The sequence below is a fragment of the Vanessa atalanta genome, chromosome Z, assembly GCF_905147765.1.
Source record: "Vanessa atalanta chromosome Z, ilVanAtal1.2, whole genome shotgun sequence".
NCBI classification, from domain to species: Eukaryota; Metazoa; Arthropoda; class Insecta; order Lepidoptera; family Nymphalidae; genus Vanessa; species Vanessa atalanta.
In genome coordinates this window covers 9,477,081-9,496,461 of record NC_061902.1, presented here as the reverse complement: position 1 = coordinate 9,496,461, position 19,381 = coordinate 9,477,081, and the positions used below count along the sequence as shown (strand labels likewise).

At 30.4% G+C, this 19,381-nt stretch overlaps 1 protein-coding gene across 2 annotated transcripts in view; it reads left to right on the top strand.

The window, feature by feature from the left end:
* Positions 1-12,482, top strand: part of LOC125076013 (frequenin-1) — a 172,477-nt gene extending 159,995 nt beyond the window's left edge. For both annotated transcript variants that reach the window (XM_047687934.1, XM_047687933.1), the window contains 6 exons: positions 8,718-8,742; positions 9,010-9,058; positions 9,430-9,519; positions 10,919-10,997; positions 11,111-11,199; positions 11,757-12,482. In XM_047687934.1, coding sequence (XP_047543890.1) covers positions 8,718-8,742; positions 9,010-9,058; positions 9,430-9,519; positions 10,919-10,997; positions 11,111-11,199; positions 11,757-11,924 — 500 coding nt within the window. In that variant the 3' untranslated portion in view covers positions 11,925-12,482. The remainder of the gene's footprint in view (positions 1-8,717; positions 8,743-9,009; positions 9,059-9,429; positions 9,520-10,918; positions 10,998-11,110; positions 11,200-11,756) is intronic.
* Positions 12,483-19,381: the final 6,899 nt, after the last annotated feature.

Below are 19,381 nucleotides of genomic sequence, written 5' to 3'. Positions count from 1 at the left end.
CCTTTTATTTTCCATAAAAGGTTTCGTAATTAAAAAGTGGAAAGAGATCTTACCATTTATCTTGCAGTTTGCTGCCAGTTTTCGACAAGTAAATTTATGGCAAAGCTGAAGCAAAATATGTCATAGTTTGTATATTCCATACATTTTTTTTAAAAACCGTGACAATGTCTAGTTTAAAAATGAAATATTTTTTTCATTTATCGTGTTCGTTTGTAATCTTTCGGAATACTTTTTTCATACTATAATTTTTAATTGTAATAATACTTGTGCTCATGCTGTCGAGCGTGTTACTGTTGACTTATTGTTAATTCGAATTAAAATTGAATTCGTCCCTTTTAAAGTTAATTAATATAAAATTGCCTGTTTCTGATCTGAAAAAATATCTGTTGGCGTCTACTGAAACTTTGTATTGCCAATTTTATAACCTAAAAATCTTACGAAATGCAATCCATAGAAAAAATAAGTTTAAGTGTCAACTATTTACATATCACACTGTAATATATTATATTCTCTTTCCTAATTAAAGGTTCACCATCATCGTTATTGTCATTCGCTTTAAATTATTCCGGTTCAGTCTTTAATGACGTTACAAGAAAAATATTCAAAAGACTTAACAGCTTACCTGCCTTATGCAGTCTATAGGAATATGCCTTTACTAGTGTATTGTAACGCCTAAACATTTTGGCTGGGTGCTGATGGCTCTGATGAAGCTGCATTACACAAGCAATGATGGGTTTAGGCTCCTTTCTCCGTTTTCACCTTTCTCCGTTTTCAAAAGCTTAACCTTTACTAAGGTTACAAAGGTAAAGTAAACTTTACTATTGAAAACATATTAATAATTACTAGTATTTTATTTATACAATATTTATAAAATAATTATAATATTCTGGAGGAGAAGGATTATTTAATGTTTTTTTTTTTTATAATTAATTATCTGTTGCGGTTTATCGTCCATTATTCATACTTCACTTCCGTTCATTTTAATATTTATAACATTCGTGTTGATTTGTACAACACTTTCTGATTAAGTCGTCAAAACGTATTTTATCGTTACTACTTAAACAACAAAGAAAATAATAAATCCATAGTTGTTAGGATATATAGTGGTACCATTGCATCTGAAACAATTAACTTGAACTTTACATTCAAAAATCTTGCACTCTAATTTGACCTTGACGGTAACTAACGCACAAAGAAGTTTTCCTTGAAAAAGGTTTAGTTACATATTTTAACGGCACATAAGGGGTGCTATTAACTCAGCAATCAAATGTTCAATTGCAATGTCGCATGATTCCCCACCAATCTTACGGTATCACTCTTAAAACCACTTCCAGTAAACGACTCTTTTATGGGACGCTCATAAAACAGATACTCTAAGTTACAGTTAAATGAGGAAGTTAATCTGTTTATTCTCTACAACGATTACTTACTTAGTTTACGCTTTGTGATGGCTTGAGCGTTGAGCATTATAAATTGAAATAAGATAAACTAAATTAAAAAAAAACACATTTGCAATATCATTTAAATATGATATGATATAAATAGTATAATAAATAAAAATAAATGTCTTTTCTTTTTCTCTTATAAATAAAATGAATGTTAGTAAAATGGTCTTATATGTGTTCCTAAGCCATGCATCCGATTGTCATGAAACTTTGGCGAGCACTGCGAACGCAAAGTTTCCCGGACCAAAATAGACCCTTATTTTACACGTGCGAAGCCAGTAATAAAGTATTTTTATAAAAGTTGTTTTTTCGAAACATGTATGAGGGTTGGGGAATAGTAGACTCGCTGCAATATGGTCGCCCGAGCTTACTTGAAAGGGATCTGTGGCGTGTGGCCGAGCAAACGTGACATCGTCAAAAGCGCGGCCTTGTTTTGAGCTTTGACGCTAGCCAAGGCTGTACAATGTACAGCCTTATAAGTTATTAAAGTGTCGACCCGCGTGCAGACCCGACGTCAACCAAAAGCATAGCAGATCAAATAAAACGTATTTTTGATATTATATAAGCTTTTTATTATTATCTTATGAAACTTTATTAAGTAATAAAACAAATAGTTTAGTGTCTAATAAAACAAAATAACATAAATATTATGCGGAACATCATAAACATATTAGCAGCAGTTCCATTCTCTAAAAACTTACTTCGCTCATGAAATGTTGGAGATTAGATGGATTTACGCCATTTTATTACGTATAAATCCTTTAAACGTCATCGTTACGATAGACAGTGTCGCTTGGCAGTTTTTGACATTTCACAATATCATGAAAATCATAATGTTAATAATTTAGTTGTATAGATACTGTAATTTTAGTTGTTTAGATAAACGAATGATTACAATATTTTTAGAAGCACCAATTTTTTTACCGTATTGACTTCCCTTTACACGCCCGAATAACTGTAGCTCGTTTTAGAAGAATGTTTTTATCTAAACAGTTACACTCACAGTTTTGGTGGTAGGGCTCTCTTAAAGCCCTACTGATTCGGTACCACCCACTCAACCTATGTTCTGTCGCCAAGTAGCAATATTTTATATAGTTGTGTTTCAGTTTGAAGGGTTTGTAAGCTAGTGTAACTGCAGATACAAAGGTACAACTTAGCACCCAAGGTCGGTGGCACATTCGAGATGTAAGGAATGATTAAAAATTCTCACGTTGCCAATGTCTATGTGATCACCTTCAACCAGGTGGTCCATTTGCCCGTCCACCTATCTATCTCATAAAAAAGTTCCACAGTAATATAACATAAGATATAATACAACGAAAATAACCAAACTATACTAAAAGAGTAGTATCAATGTTAATTAATTGTCTAACTTCCTTAACCGCATGTGTCGGAGTCGACTCTACCTGTAATTAATAACAGTAGAATTCCACTACAACTTTGAATCAAAAGACATTCGTAATAACCAGCGTTCAAAAGTGGTTGAAATTCAACCAAAATCATTATTGAAAATTAGAGTAAAATATACATGATTTTGTATGCTTCGACATTGAATTTATTTTTACTGTAAGTATCATTTGTCATTGATTACACAAAAGCTCATGAATAAATCAAACAAACAAAATCAGTTGGAAACAAAGGAGAAAACTGTACTGAACTGTTTGGTGTTGCCTACTTATATGTATATACTCTGGTCAGTAGCGTAGCATAAGTCCTATCATAACACCCGGTGTGGAGCCCAAATTTACGGTATACTTATTTTTTAAATTCATTATCTATAGTAATCTATCTTTTATGCCAAAGTAACTCTGTGTGTATTTTTTATACCGAAAACCTGACGACCACTCCCTATAACGCGGTCACCGGCGACAAACATTATCGAATAACAATAACCTGAATTATAAAAACTATAATTGTTGACACACACACATATGTATATGATCCAAAAAACCACTTCCGTTATTACGGTTGACTCTCGTTAAAACTACATGGTAATTACGATGAAACACAATTCCAAAAATGCCAACATTATATTTTTAAGTCAAGACCGAAGATATATTTAGAACCAAACGATAGCGTGATTCAGAAACTAGTTATTAAATTAAATTTTCAATACTAATATTTATTTTCTCTTTTACCGTTACAACAATATGAATAACATATATGTAAAAAAGCATTTTTTATCAACGCTTGTATGAAGACCTCTGCTAAACTTCCAGTGCGAAACGCACCCTCCAACCCAAGCCATGCACTGCCAGTGACCGTAGTATTGAGATATTTATTCATCAATCTTTAATCAATCAATCACTTTCATTGTATATTAATGATAATAAATATAAATAACAATATTTCAATAAACTAACCAAAACATTTTGTTACATTTATAGTTTTTGTTCAAAAACATTGAATGAATCCAGTATACAAACACTTAATGATATGATATTACGCTGTTATGAAGTTAACAAACCAAACAATCAGTTTCAATTTAAATTTGTTTAAAAAGTTTGAATAGTCAGTTAAAATGCTCATTTCAAAGGCGTCTTGAACATGCAGTTTATGATTCCGTCAGTGTATTAGAAAATGAAGTACAGGTACATTACCGTTTCACACTGCCTTTACACTGGTATTTTCATCCTGAGGTTTTTAATAACTCCGGAGCTAGACAAGACGGCGACAAAATCATATTTTAAAACTTACAAAGTTGGTCTCAGTGGGGATCGAACCCGCAATCGTTGGCGCTGAAGCACATTTATTAATATTAATTAAATAAAAAACTTATAATGTTACGAATATCACAAACATATTTGAATTTTAAATGACTTCAAAATTTTATAAACGACGTAATATTGTGCTTTAAATAACACAATTTGACAGAGTCACCTAATTTTTGTTAGATGTAAACACAAAATACTAAAATTAGAAATTGTTGTATATAATATTTAATATATGCATGATGCTACTAAAATGCATGAAATGTCCAATTTTATTGGTAAATTATACTATGAATATGGAATTTATCAAGTATCACTAAAAACATGTTAATTATATAACTTTTCGATTATCTCATATCTAATATTTCGATCGATTTTGACTTACAGATTTTAACACATTTTATATCGTATATATATTTATTATATAATTCGTAGATATGTTTTGTACTTTATGCGATTTTTTTTTATTACTAAAAACAACACAAAATAAAAGACTCAAACGTAAACTTATTAACATGTTTGCGATGGTTGATAGGTTAGTGGATAATTTTACAATATTTATTTAATTATATTCTCAATGATATCTTTTATATTTGGAACCCGTACGTACGTAGGTATTTATGCTTTTCAGTGGTAAGGGAAGATCAATATTTTATTTATATTTTATTACGATTACTACTAATAATATAAAATATAGTTACAACTTAAATATAAAAGAATTATTTTTGTGCATTTTAACTAAAAATAAATATTTTACATTAGACAAAAAGCTCGATGAGAATAAAACTCAAAAGGCATGTCCTACAGTTTTTAGATGATTTTTTCCAAAGACGAATGATACTTATGAAGCGTCAAACAAATTTCAACATGCCTGAGTTTGAGGCTATACATAGAATTTAGTATCTTCATAAAATAAAGTTCATAATTTTGAGGTAAAAAATCTGCTAAAAATTATATTTAAGACTTCGTTATATTACTTAAAATTATTGAAAACCGGCTAAGAGCAAGCCAAAGAAATTTACATACAACAAACAACACACGAGATTTTTGTTTAAGATATGAACACAACTTGTAAATTAAAAAAAAATTAATAACTATATCTTTGGATATACATCATACACCTGCCATTTTGCGAAATACTTAATAGAATTATATCTCTGTGAATTAACATAAACATATTTTGTCTAAATTATATACTTAAAATAAAGTAATTGCGTCTTTCGCAAAGCAGTAATCGAATACAATTCGAAAGGGATTAATGAAAAAAAAAGTTCTGCACAATCGTAAAACAGATTACCATTTATCGGTTTCCGTTTACCCGTCCAGCTCCTAATGGGACTGCTAAATCTGAATCATCAGAGTTTGTTTTGATGAATGGACTTTCTTCTTCTTGAATAGTAGATGGGTTATCTCTATACTTGACGAATAAAACTTCATGTTCTGACAGTTTCGGTTGAGGTAACACAAGCTGAGCTGGGTCAGTATTGTTCACTAAAACATATATAATTGTTTTATCTTCATTATATGCTACCTGATTGCTTTTATCATACAAAGCAGCTTGCAGCTCCTCATTTTTAGATTTAAGTGCAGGCAAAGTTATAAAAATTATCTTGTAAATCTTTTTCGGCGTTGGTTGATCTTGAACAACTGGTACCTCTTCAATATCGGGGGGAGGCACATGAAAATAGACATGCTTGGTTACCACCGGCGTTGGAGAAGTTTGTTGGTTTTCAATATGATTTTCATTGCTACGAATACTATCAAATTGACTTTGATAAACAAGCGCCGGATTATTTTGCGTTTCTAATAATTGCGGGTTTTCTTTGTGTATGTTCGAATAAAAGTGATTCCTTTTTTCATTTAAATTATTATCTGAAAAACTATTTTGTGTATTATAAGAGGACGTATATAATTTGAGGGCAACTTCTTGTACGGGTGGGGTATCAATCAAACCGTTACTTGCATTTAAAGATTGCTCGTTGTATTGTATATTTATGCGGTCGGAATGTTGCACATTAAATAATGGTAGAACACTTTGTCCGTTCAGTGTCGGAAACGTATTGTCTTGAACATTCGACGCAAGATGATCACGTGGATTTAACACAGACGCGGCACCGTTTTGAATACTTAATAAGTTGGGATTGCTGTTTTCAATATCAAATGCCAATGGTATATTATTTGACAATGACAATAAATTTGAATCAACGTTATGTATATTTTCTGAGCTTAATGTTTGGGATTCAATACTTTGAAGATTTATCAGTGGAACTGTTTTCTCCGAAGTGAAACTGTATGTAGGCTCGTATATTGATTTGGAATCACTTATGATAGGACTGTGCACAACAGAGCTTTGAAGTGAAAGAGAGGCTTCAATATTTGCATTCAACTCGGTTATCGGCGTTAGACTAGTAAGATCTTGAAGGGTACTTATCTTAGGGTTTTGGTGCTCTGAATTTACTGTGCTACCTGTTGACTGAATAACATTATTCCCACTTCCGTTGTTCACGTACAGCTTTGAGTAAAAGTAATCTCCATAAGGTACAGGATAATATGTTTTCTGACCACTTTGAGTGGAAATATCTTGCACTATTTGACCTTGTAAAATTGGCTGATTATTTGGCAGTCTGAATGGTACAATTGGTTTTGGATAATCATAACCAACACTAACACTTTCCGATAAAGTAAATATACTCAAAACCTAAAATGAAATATATTTTATATTAGTATATAAACAAATTAAAGAATATTTAAGTTCACGATTTTTTAACTACTAACCATTATACGTAACATGTTAAAAACAGGTGTCTTGACAGTTTCATCGACGAAATAAACTAAAACGTAAACGTAAACCTTAGCTATATATAAATACTTTCGCCATAAAATATGTAAATAAGATTGATGTCAATTCGCTTCCCATAAAGCATGCGTTTCCATGCTATAACCGAATTTAATTTACCGGCATCTGTTTGATTGCGTATATATTTTAGCCAAGCTCTTAAGCTTTTGTATGATAAATGAATGTATCAACATAATAATTATTTTATCAATATTTATTAAATATCAATATGACCAACCTATGAATAATGTATTAAAAGGTATCTAAAATCTGAATATATTAACTTAGCTTATTTTTATATCGCTAATCGCTGAATGATCCACGTGGAACGCAGCCATAATGTTACGATGTCGATAATTTAAATATAATATTCTAAAGGAAACGATCAAAATGCAGATTTAAAAGCCTAGCCTTAAAAACGGTAAGCGTATTACTTTTTCTTATTTATGTATTACGAGAACATTAAATTCACTGTTGGAGTGAACCGTCTGAATTGAATATTTTGATATAAGTTTTATATTGGGGAAATGGGGAAATTCATATGGGGAAAATAGCATGGCGTCCTGTACTCTCTCGTTAGTCATCCCGGATCAGATGAAGTACCAAGACGAAGGCAGTGGGAAAGCTTTGAATTGGTACAGAACCAACACTCAATATAGTAACTATACGGAATTAATATCCGTAATAGAAAATAATTTATTTGAAATGTTGTAATTATTTTACTGTGCTATTATAAAATTTAAAGAAGTGAAGGAAAGCTACAAATCAATATTTGCATTGAGATCGGATGCATTGAGTTGAGTTGATCGTAAGTTAACTTATCCAATAACCATCGAAAACACTTTTATGCCTCCCCTGTAAACGGCTTGATGCAAACCAATGTTGCACTTTATTTGTAAGTTTAATATCGAATTTTGCGTCGTTACTTTCTTACTACATTGCAATAAATGCGACTAAAACTTTAATTTTTGTAGATATATAAATAGTTATTATCTTTATGTTAAATATTTGTGTTTTAAAAAATATTTTTTATTATCGAATTTTCTTTATTAAAATATGTTAATTGTATAAAATGGTAAATTCTCAAATTATTTAAATATTATGTCGATGATTAATAGCGATTATTGGTTTGTGGGGGTTTTATTTAACTTTGTATTAAACACACAGTATAACATACTCTGTAATATCAATTCCACAGCGTTTAGTTAACACATAACGCAATGCATATCAGTAGAGCTCCCAGTCCGCTCAATTTTTCCGAAAAATTTAAAAATCATCTTCATTTCGCAGTCTATTTATAGACAGAGAGACGCTGTGGATACATTTTATATTATAATATGTAGTGATACAAATTGAGTTCAGTGTATAGTTACTTTCAATATATAATTAAATATATACATATTCATAGACGTTTAGTCAGTTTTGCATTATATATTTTGTGAATAGATTTTCAGTATTGGTTTATCTGTGCGAGCTGCATGCGGAAGCTACTAATTGGAATTTAGTTAACCTCAGCAGCTTTACGGATTAAAAATACTTTTTTATCTCGTTAAAAATGTTTTTACTGATCTCAAAAAAAAAAAAACATTATCTTCATTTTTAAATCGTAGCCATGCGAAAATATTCGAGGCCAAATAAAGTACTTAATTACAGAAACTATAACTTTTACGAAGAAATTATTAAGTAGTTTCTTATTTTAATGAGTTCTTTATTTATTTTTTACAGTTACCGAGAAAGAAATAAGGCTCTGGTAAGTTGAACTTCATCTTATATTATATTCAAATAAGGAAATTTAACCGAATACAAAAACGGTCTAAAAAGAAAAGGCCAATACTTTTGAGAAACAATTTTTGGGGTTTATTCTACCACGCTGCTACAATGAGTGTAGTATATACACATGTAACAGACTGACATACATGAAATTATTTTCATCATATTTTCCTTCATCGACGAGTTCGAGATGAAACATAAACTAAATATAACTATACTTTTTTTTAATTGTATTTTTCTTTTTTAGGCATAAAGGATTCTTAAAGGACTGCCCGAATGGTTTGCTTACTGAACAGGTGAGTTTTTATTGTAGTTGAAAAATTGTACATAATATGATTACAAAATTAATGGTACTTTATGTATAAGTATTTGTATTCGATACTCGCTCTACGTTAAATAAAACCATGCCGAAAGTTATACCGTACTATTATCTGTTGAAGGCAAAAACTTTTGCAAATATTTTTCTACATCGCTATTTCGATCAAATCTACGGTAAAAAGATACATTGTAATGTATGTACATATATGATGAAGTTTAATTCTTACTTTGATTAAAATAATTAAGTAAGTTGATAAAATCGATGAAGCAATACTGTTCACAAACCGTAGAGAAAATCCCATCTAAATAAGCGCAATTTATAACAAATCGTTTATGTTCTGTATTTCAGGGCTTTATTAAGATCTATAAACAGTTCTTCCCTCAAGGTGACCCGAGCAAATTCGCTTCGCTGGTCTTTCGGGTCTTCGACGAAAATAATGTAAGTAACTAGGAGTTGTTTATTTTTCGCAAACGAAGTACCCAATTATATATTAAGGTGAACTCTTTAATTAATTTTCTTATTGAAAACATTCATTTATATTTATTTAAAAGTAGGTCAATTAAAACAAGCCGTCTCAGAGTATTTTATAAAACAAAATTTTGCTTGAAATACGAATAAAAAATAAAGATGCGTTTTCGATATCCGTATATTTATCTCGTTTTTAATTATTTAGTTATACAGCCCAGTTCTGTTCTTATAAATTATAATCCTTTACAAACCGTATTTCTTGTAGCTCAGCTGAATATGTTAACTCGAAATAATTTACTAATAAGGCGAAATGTAGAGAAATTAGTCAAGTTTGTTAGGTAACAGTTTGCGTATGCTTAATATTCATAAGACGATGTCATCAGTGTTAGCTACAGCCCTACATGTTTCGTTAGACGATAAATTCATATTCTCATGCCATCAACTCGTCCTCGATAAAAATCATGACATACTTTAAAACATATTTACATATATAAGAATTAACTAACCGTGTAGATGATATTTTAGTACTCAAGTGTCTGAGCAAATTTAGAGGCAGCCTTTATTGCTTCATTAAGGACAAACAACAAATAAAGAAAAAAACCAATACCTTTTTATAGCCCGAACCGGAAGTCGAACCTAGAACCTTACATTAATGAAACATTATTTACACTTTTTAATTTTCATTAAGTCGCCAATTAAATTATGATTTTGTTTTAATTCATGTGTATATCCATTATTTAGTCGTAACTATATATTTTTATATTATTACTTAAAATAGGTAGGTTATGTTCTCTGAGTAGTTAGACTGGCTGACTAACCTCTCAAAGCAGAACACAATAAATCTAAATATGGTTGGCTTGCTTGGCGGTAGAATTAGCGGTGGCGGTGATACCCCCCAGACGGGCTAATAGAAAACTCTACCAAGAAAATTCAACCCCAACCCATAAATATATCTTAAATCAACTTAAACCTACGTAAATTATGAACAAAAAATAACTGTTACATTTACTTATAAAACTTTATTCTGAACATAGTTCGTAGCCTTTTTTCGACGAAAATTAACTTGGTACGAAGTTGTACGAAAACAGTATAGCGTTTTAAATTCATTAATAAATAAGAAACTTAAGGAAGTATATATTAAATATAATTATTATATGTATATATTCAATATTTACTGCAGAACGCCTACTAAAAGGAATTAAAATATAGTTACCATTTAACAATCCGATAACCCAAAAACAAATATTTGTACTACCTAAACATCTATAAATAGATTATAGGCAGTATATATGGGCTATTAATAAAATTGTAATAATTATTGCTACCGATAGAATAACCACTTGTCAAAATGTTTTTATTGTTATTCTAGGACGGGTCTATCGAGTTCGAAGAGTTTATTAGAGCTCTCTCGGTGACGTCACGCGGTAATCTAGACGAGAAATTACATTGTAAGTTCAATAATAATCATATATAACTATTAAAACAACATTTCACGTATGTAACTTATAAAAAAAATTGCTTATTTCCGAAGATATTTCAACGGTATTCTAACATATTACAGGGGCATTCCGTTTATACGATGTTGACAACGACGGCTACATAACAAGAGATGAAATGTACAACATAGTCGACGCGATCTATCAGATGGTTGTAAGTTAATCATTAAATATATCTATACCTACGAACTACCTGAATAATGTATGAACAATCCTTAATAATCTTTTACCTGACAAGGGTTTTCTATTAAATATGCTGTCCATCATGCTAGAATCTACGTATACACAGCTATTAATTCATTGGATACATTTTTATTTCTTCTCGATATTTTCTTCACCAATGAGTGGGAGTTATTATTAACAAAAGCTAATTAAGTAAATACATAGTTATATACATAGTTAATAGTAACTTTGCCTGCTCTGAGAGTGATTCCAAAAAAATGAGAACCGCTATGGCAGCCTTTTTCAAGGAGGTTTAGTTAACACAGTTCCTCACACTAAAAATCCGATAGGATGGCAATTTAACATTTGGCTAAGGCTACTTTCCAAGACAAGATAGTGTAAACAACTCACAACTTAAATCCCAAACTTTATTGTTGAAAAAAAAAAACAATAACTTATTTTTGGCTTCATATCAGACCAATTGGACTGAACTTACGACTTTTGTTGTTTTTTGTTTATGATATAACGTGAATGTAATAATATTTTCAGGGTCAAACACCACAGCCGGAAGATGAGAACACTCCGCAGAAACGCGTCGACAAAATCTTCGACCAGATGGACAAGAACCACGATGACCGTCTCACCCTCGAGGAATTCCGCGAGGGCAGCAAGGCCGACCCGCGCATTGTTCAGGCGCTCTCACTTGGAGGCGATTAATCGACGATCATCCTCTCGCCGGATTTCTCATTATTCCCTGAAGATTAAAACGTCTTTACTTTAATTTTTTTACGGAAAACTTTATTGTATGTCTAACTTTTGTTCACTTCTCGTTTTTAATGAAGTCTGTTCTATTTTAAATTTCTAACAAACTTATCTAACTCTGAGTTTGCCAATAAAAAAATAGCATGTGGCAATCAATAAGATTTCAAAATACTGAATTAACCCATTACATACCTACCCATATTTCAGAACATTATATCCATATGCATTAATTTATGTTTTTTTAAAAAGTTAACGTAACTGTTTGCCAAAAATTGACGAATAGAATAATTGACCAATTAAGAGGTCGATTATTACAGCTGCGGCAATGTAAAAAATCTGATACTAGGCACCATGCCAATTGGATAACCGGTTCTTAGCTTTTCATCTGCACGAGCCAAGAACCTTGATATTTTACTTTCAAAATATTTCATATTAACTTTATATTTTGCTTTGGCATCATTTAGAAATGAATTTGATTAATCTTAGTATAATTTGATTCCAGATAAAAACTGAAAGCTGAGATTCAAGTATTATGTATTTTATTATAATAAAATACATAATACTTGAAATTATAAATTTCACTTAAGCAAAATTAATTTTTTATATATTCATGAAAAATATAATACTTAACTACGCGGCTGTAATGAAATTATGACACAGAAGGTTAATAAATATATAAGCAAATTCGTTTAGTGGTTCCGTAATTTTCGTATTGGCAAATTCAATAGTCAATCTCTATATCTTTCCTTTTCGTTAAATCTATCTAATTAAATTTACTCAAGCTAACGCTTTTTGAGTTATGAGATAAATTCGTGCGAGAGTGTGACCGTTGGTAAAAATACCAACGTTGATATTTCACAAATCATTCGATTTGTTCTGATAAACCGATCAAGACAGGAGAGCAGCACGGTAATCCATTACCGCCTAATGCGTAGTATATAACCTACCTACACAACGAGAAAATATACCATCATACTTAACAAGTTAACTGAAAAAACATGAGCACGGAGATAATATTATGATTCATCAACAGATAAAAAAAACGAATTTTGAAAAAGAAACCATCAAAATCTGTACATGACCGTGCTGCATTTAAGAAAATTGAATATTTTCATAATTCAATAAATCAAAAAGCATCCCCTTATAAACAATTTCAATCAAATAATCACAAGCTGTAGAATCCATATCACCACCACAATCTCCTGACATAGGTATTCATCTATAATACGAATATTTTGTTATTAAACGATTTTCCAAAGTAAAAATTGTTGATTGTTGATTAATTAATAGGTTTTAAAGACTTGGCCCCATTAAAGTTAAATTGTATTTTGGGACGATATAAATTATAATAAATTAAACTTGGCGTTATAACAAACGTTTTGGGTTTTTACAGCCCCATAGTTATTAATTGATAAAATGTTTTAATGATGACGGCGTGCTTAGCAGCAATGTTGAGTAGGACTGTGCGCCACCTACTGTCAACACGAAACAATGTTGTTATATAAAAACGATAGTCATTATTAAAAAGACGTAGGACGATTGTTACTTAACCATAAAACTTTGTTTAGTAAAATAGTACTACAAATAAACCAATAAATAATATTAAATAACCTTCGCAAATCATAGGTACATAAAAAATATTTATATTACTAAGTGTTGTTACTTCTTATCTATTTCTTACAAGTAACTTAATAATTCTTAAGCTTATTGTGACGTGTGACGATGCATTTAACTTCAAGTTGTGGAGCCTTTTAAAACATTGGAGTACTTAATTTCTTCTACGGCTTCTACAGTATTCTTCATCGACGTAGGTGTAACGCTTCGAAATGTTTTAGGTACATTTGTGATCCTGTTATTATAGTTTGTTGATTTACATTAACACCTAACTTTGGTAAACTGTTTGAAAAAAATAAAATGTGCTAATTTTGGTTACAAAAGGTTAATGGAATGTTTTGCGCGTGAAACAACTACGAAGAAGTAAAAGAGAATTTTTTTCTGATTTTAGACGAAGTTAAATTCTTTATTCCTTGCCGACCAGCCTGTGTGCTGAAAACATCTGATACCAGTTGGTTCCGCATAGACAAAAATATAATAAAATTTCAAGAAATCCAACTTATTAGAATAGTTCACAAGTCCGCATTTTTTTTTTGCCCTATGGCATTTTTATAATTTTTTTGTGCCTTAAAACTTTGATGGAAAGAATAAAATGTAATCCATTTTAAATGGTAAACGGTTTGGTAGGTATGCTGGTTGTTTCGCGAGTCAATTTATTGTATCGGCTTGTAGGAAATAAGATGCGTCCTTGAAATGGGATAGAGTAAAAATTATTTGGGCTGTGTATTTCATATAGAGTTAAGTATTCGATGGCGACGCAATGCGACTGTTTCATTCGGATATAAAAATATACTAATAATATATATATATATATATATATTAACTATTCTTAAAACAGAGGTATTAATTAAAAAAACCAGACTTATTATTTAATATAACCAAATGAGATATTGCCAGTATATTATTTACTAGCAAAAAGACAAATGTACCTATTTTATAATACAATTGAAGAAATGATAATAACAATTCAATCAAAAAAAAAACAATGTCCGCGCCATGCAATTTCAAAATGATTAATATATTTAAATATAAATAAATTTGGAAATGTTTAAAAGTAAAGTAAATAATCATCATTAAATTGCACAAAAGTTAAAAATAATTTTCTAATTAATCGCCTTTGTAAATCGTCGTAGATACAATAGAATTTAACAAAAACTGTCGGAACTTTTGGAAACTTTACTCTTCTATTGTTTATTGCGGCAGCGAACTTAATAATTTAAAAAGGATCTACCTATTTAATCAACTCTTAGATAAGTAAGTCAACTAATTATGTAATGTTAAACTTACAGAAATTGTAGTGCTATGTAAAACGTTAAGGGCGGAAAACTACACGTAGCGCGTAATATTTTTCTGGAATCTGAATACTCAAGAACACCTCAAGTTATTAGGTATATGACTACAAAGACCTTTAACTGTTACTTCTAATGTTTCAATACATTGAATATTTTTATGTAAATTTAACAATACATAATTATATTATATTATTATGAAATAAGATTATCATTGTATACCGATTAGGCTTCAGTGTCGTCCAAGGTGTAAGCCCTCGTGGCTGCATATTCACATTCCCGCTCACACATTCTGATGGATGTTTACACTAATCATATTATTATTATTAGATGTAGTTAAATGTTAGAGTCACGTTCCATGATATTAAGTCAGAACTACATAAATGTTTAGTATTATAATAATAAATAATAATTATAAATTTTCTCACGTTGTCTGACAAACATAATCTGCTTAAAAACTCGAACAAAAGTAACACCCATAATTATTTACATAATTTTGCACACCTCGAATTCGAAGTGATGTTGTAGTGCTGTATTATAGCCGGAATAAATATCTAATTATCTAGCATTGTCCGAACACTTAAATAAAACAATAATATCTGCCCCATAGATATCCTCTAAATATTTAAATATATAAATATAAAATGTTAAATACGATGGGAAGTGGTAATACAATAAAAATCAAATGAGGAAAAACGATGTATTTACAATATACAAAAAATGATAACCTTATATGTTACGTAGTAACGAACTGTATCGTTTACTTTACTGTATAATTTATTTTTTATTTATATTATTAAAAAATAAATTAAAAAAAAAATACATTGATCTAAAGACTTCCATGCAAATTATGTTTGGACAGGACGTCAGAGAATAGTTTTAAGATTAGAACAAATTATAATTTATCTACTCATTTCTCCTCCAGTTCGCTGCCTTAAACTTAATCGTTTAATAATGTTAAGTAGATCTCTGTCTCAATGTAAATAATAAGTACTATTCGCCTACTTTAATACATACTATGATAATATTCACTTTTAATATAAATGATTAATAATAAACAAAGTTGAAATGAAGGGTGTGTTTTATTAGTACTCAGGTACTATACGAAAAGATCGCTTAAAATTAAAAACACGTAGGTAATTCTTTAAATTAAGTTTAGGTCTGTTTGTTGTATATTTAGGGACTGTTTAATGTGGATTAGAAGTCGTAGTGTTAAAAGCTTTTTAAATTCTATAAGCTTATTAAGACAAAGCTACCTATATATTTATTATTTATTGAAGTTCTGTATAATATAAAATATATTTTAAATAATTATGAAAAAAGTTATGCAGATATTCCAATAAAATAGGAAAGAAACAACAAATCAAATCCTCTTTAATTTTTCTATGTAGTTATTTGATCAAAAGTAACGAGTCTTCCTAAACAACAGTTAAGCTGACACGGAATTTGTTGTAATACTGAAAACATGAAAACATTCTAAGGAAATGTTCATGTATGTATACCAAACACACAAATTAGATTATAAAATTGATGTTCCTACATATAAGACAATAAAAACGTTTATTTGTCACAAGTGAGTTTGAATCGCTAGTATGCAAAATTGGCTGGCTTGCCCAAATTGATTACAAAAGTTACGGAATATCCCGCCTAATGAAGATATTAGATTCCATCAATAGGTGCGGGCGGTAACGCCATACTACCGTACATTTGAAAGGTAACCCGTAGGTGTTGAGACATTTTTGCATTATATTTTCTGGCGCCCATCGGAGTTTTCGGCAGGACGTACTCAAGACTTGTCATGTCAGAAGTGTTCAAATAATTTTAGTTAAAGTTACTTCATAATTTAAAATGGGTTTATTTATGCAATGGATTATATGGTAGTATTTGTTTTGTGCCCGTCTGGGTAGATACCACCCACTCATCACATATTCTATCACTGAGCAGAAACACTTTCTATTGTTCTGTGCCAAGGGTGAATAAGCCACTGTACTATAGACAAAAGTTAACATCTTACGTTAGTTGCCAAGGCGCAATGACAATGCACTAAATTAAAATTTAAAGTAACTTCTTAAAATATCCTATCTCCTGGGCTAAAACCTCCTTACCTTTTGTGTAGGTGGTCGCGGATGTGCGTCCACGGCATTGATTGGTTTTAGATTCTGATGTTCTAGCTGGGCCATCTCGCCTCAAATTAAAAAACAATATGTAATAAGTAACACTTGAATTATGATAGTAATTTCATTTATTAAATAATTATTAACCTGTATTTACTCGTCCCTAGCTTACTTGTAGTTCTTCTTGATAATAAAATAACACTTGCTTGCTTGTCGGTCCTTATAAATTTATTTAAAAATGTGTCTTTATATATACAAAAACTTTAAACAGAATGATAATTACAGTGTATATTTACAATTTGTTCGTCCATAGAAGAACCGTACATTTCTACCAATAAAAACTAATACAATTTTAAAATGATAAAAATTAAATTCAGCCAATAAAAAGTGTTACATTAACGTTAAAAATATTTTAGAAATTAAATTGCAAATTAAATATAAACTTTTTCAACCAATGACGAAGACTCAGTATCGTATCGTAATTTCGTGTGATTTATAAGAGCGCAAAGGGTGAACGCAATAGAAGCTTGCCCGTTCTCGCATAATATACTCGAAATACAGTAGGTATTTATTTTAAATTACTCGGAGCGCGTCTCTGGACGTCGACGGTCGTACGAGTAAGCAATTATAAAGCAAATCCCACAAACCTATTAAAAAAAAACACAGTTCCAGTTCCTTTTGTTTTCTTTATTGCAACTCACACTTAAGCTAGCAATATTAAGTTTCGTCGTGCATACACAAATAATTTATTGATTGAATTTATACATAGTCTAAAAATTGACAAAACTATTTAGTGCATTATTTACATTTAATGGGTTTATGATCTATACCTTGTCAACTCAACTTCGAGCCACTTATAACTGACATAAATATACTACATGACATATTATAGCTACAATATAGTTAGAAGTTGAGTTGATACCTCTAAATAACGCGGAAGACTACAATGTGGAAAAAGTTTACACTAAAAGAAAACTAAAATAAGTTCAGGATAACAAGATACTCGATCACGATCTCATTTTTTCTCGAAAATGGAAAAAAATTGTAAACTAACATTAAATACTTTAAGCTACGCAACAATTAAAATAAAAATCAATTGTGAGTTCTAAAAGGACTATAATTCATTGAATTTTCGAACTAATATTTAATCTCGAAAGTAAACAAGGCATAGATGTACATATTTAACTAAACAAGATGTAGATTTGACAATGCAAGGTATAGATTTGACAGAGCAAAATATAGATTTAACAACACAGGTGTTGATTTGACAGAAAAAAGTATAGAATCTACAATACAAGGTACATATTTGACAATACAGGGTATAGATATGACAATACGAGGTATAAAGTTGACAACACACATTCAAATGGTACGACTATACAAAGCACCGGGAATTTAAACAATTATTCTACAAAGTCTACAAAGTTACATCACAACACGCTGTAGGTACTTGGTTATAATATGATCATTTAATTATATTAAGAGATCCCTCTATTTTACACGTAGTTAAAAATAAAAATAAAGGAGGCCCTAATCGATTATCTTAAAATTATTAGTACTTTTTTTTTAATGGTCGTTTTAATAAAGAAAAGTATATGATGTATCCGTGGGATATAAATTGTACAAAATTAATTTCAAAATACACATTGTTATAATTTGGTTTAATTTTATCATTAATAAATATAATGAAAATTAAATAATTAAATTAGCTTTGCTAACGCTACTTCCAGGCGTCAGTTCACGTCATACGGCATTCTATACAATAAGTTCCTATCGTTAGGATTAGGAAAAGATAATCAGTTTATATTTGTCACTGTCTAAGAAAAGTAACAAGAGCTTGTAAATACCCCACATCCCACAACTGAGCAAAGGGTTTCTCTTAATTTTTAAATAGGATTTAGAGCTTATTCCACAACGCTGATCCAGTGCCGGAGGTGGTGGGTGGCGGAATATACTCAAAACCATTTCCAGCGACTGTTAATATGGTTATAAATATTATACGTTAAAAACTATTCATTGTCAATTTGTACATTAACATAGATGATAAAGATATAATTTGAAATAAAACAAAACGCGACCAAAATTGTCCATCAAACTACGGTCCATGTCCATGAAGTAAAATTCTTACATTCAATATATATATTACCATAATTATGACTACAGACCATCCCTAATCGTGGTCGCATCCGCTTCATTTCGTCATACAAATGCCTTCAGTTCTGATGTTTCAAACTATAAGACACACCATCACTTAAGTACGAACAAAATAACGAAAATAAGTCACTGAATCATTACAACTCTTAATTAATTATATTACGTATTTATCTGGTGGACTAGTGATTTATACATCTACAATTACAATTAGATATAGGACTGATAAAATTATTGTTCATAG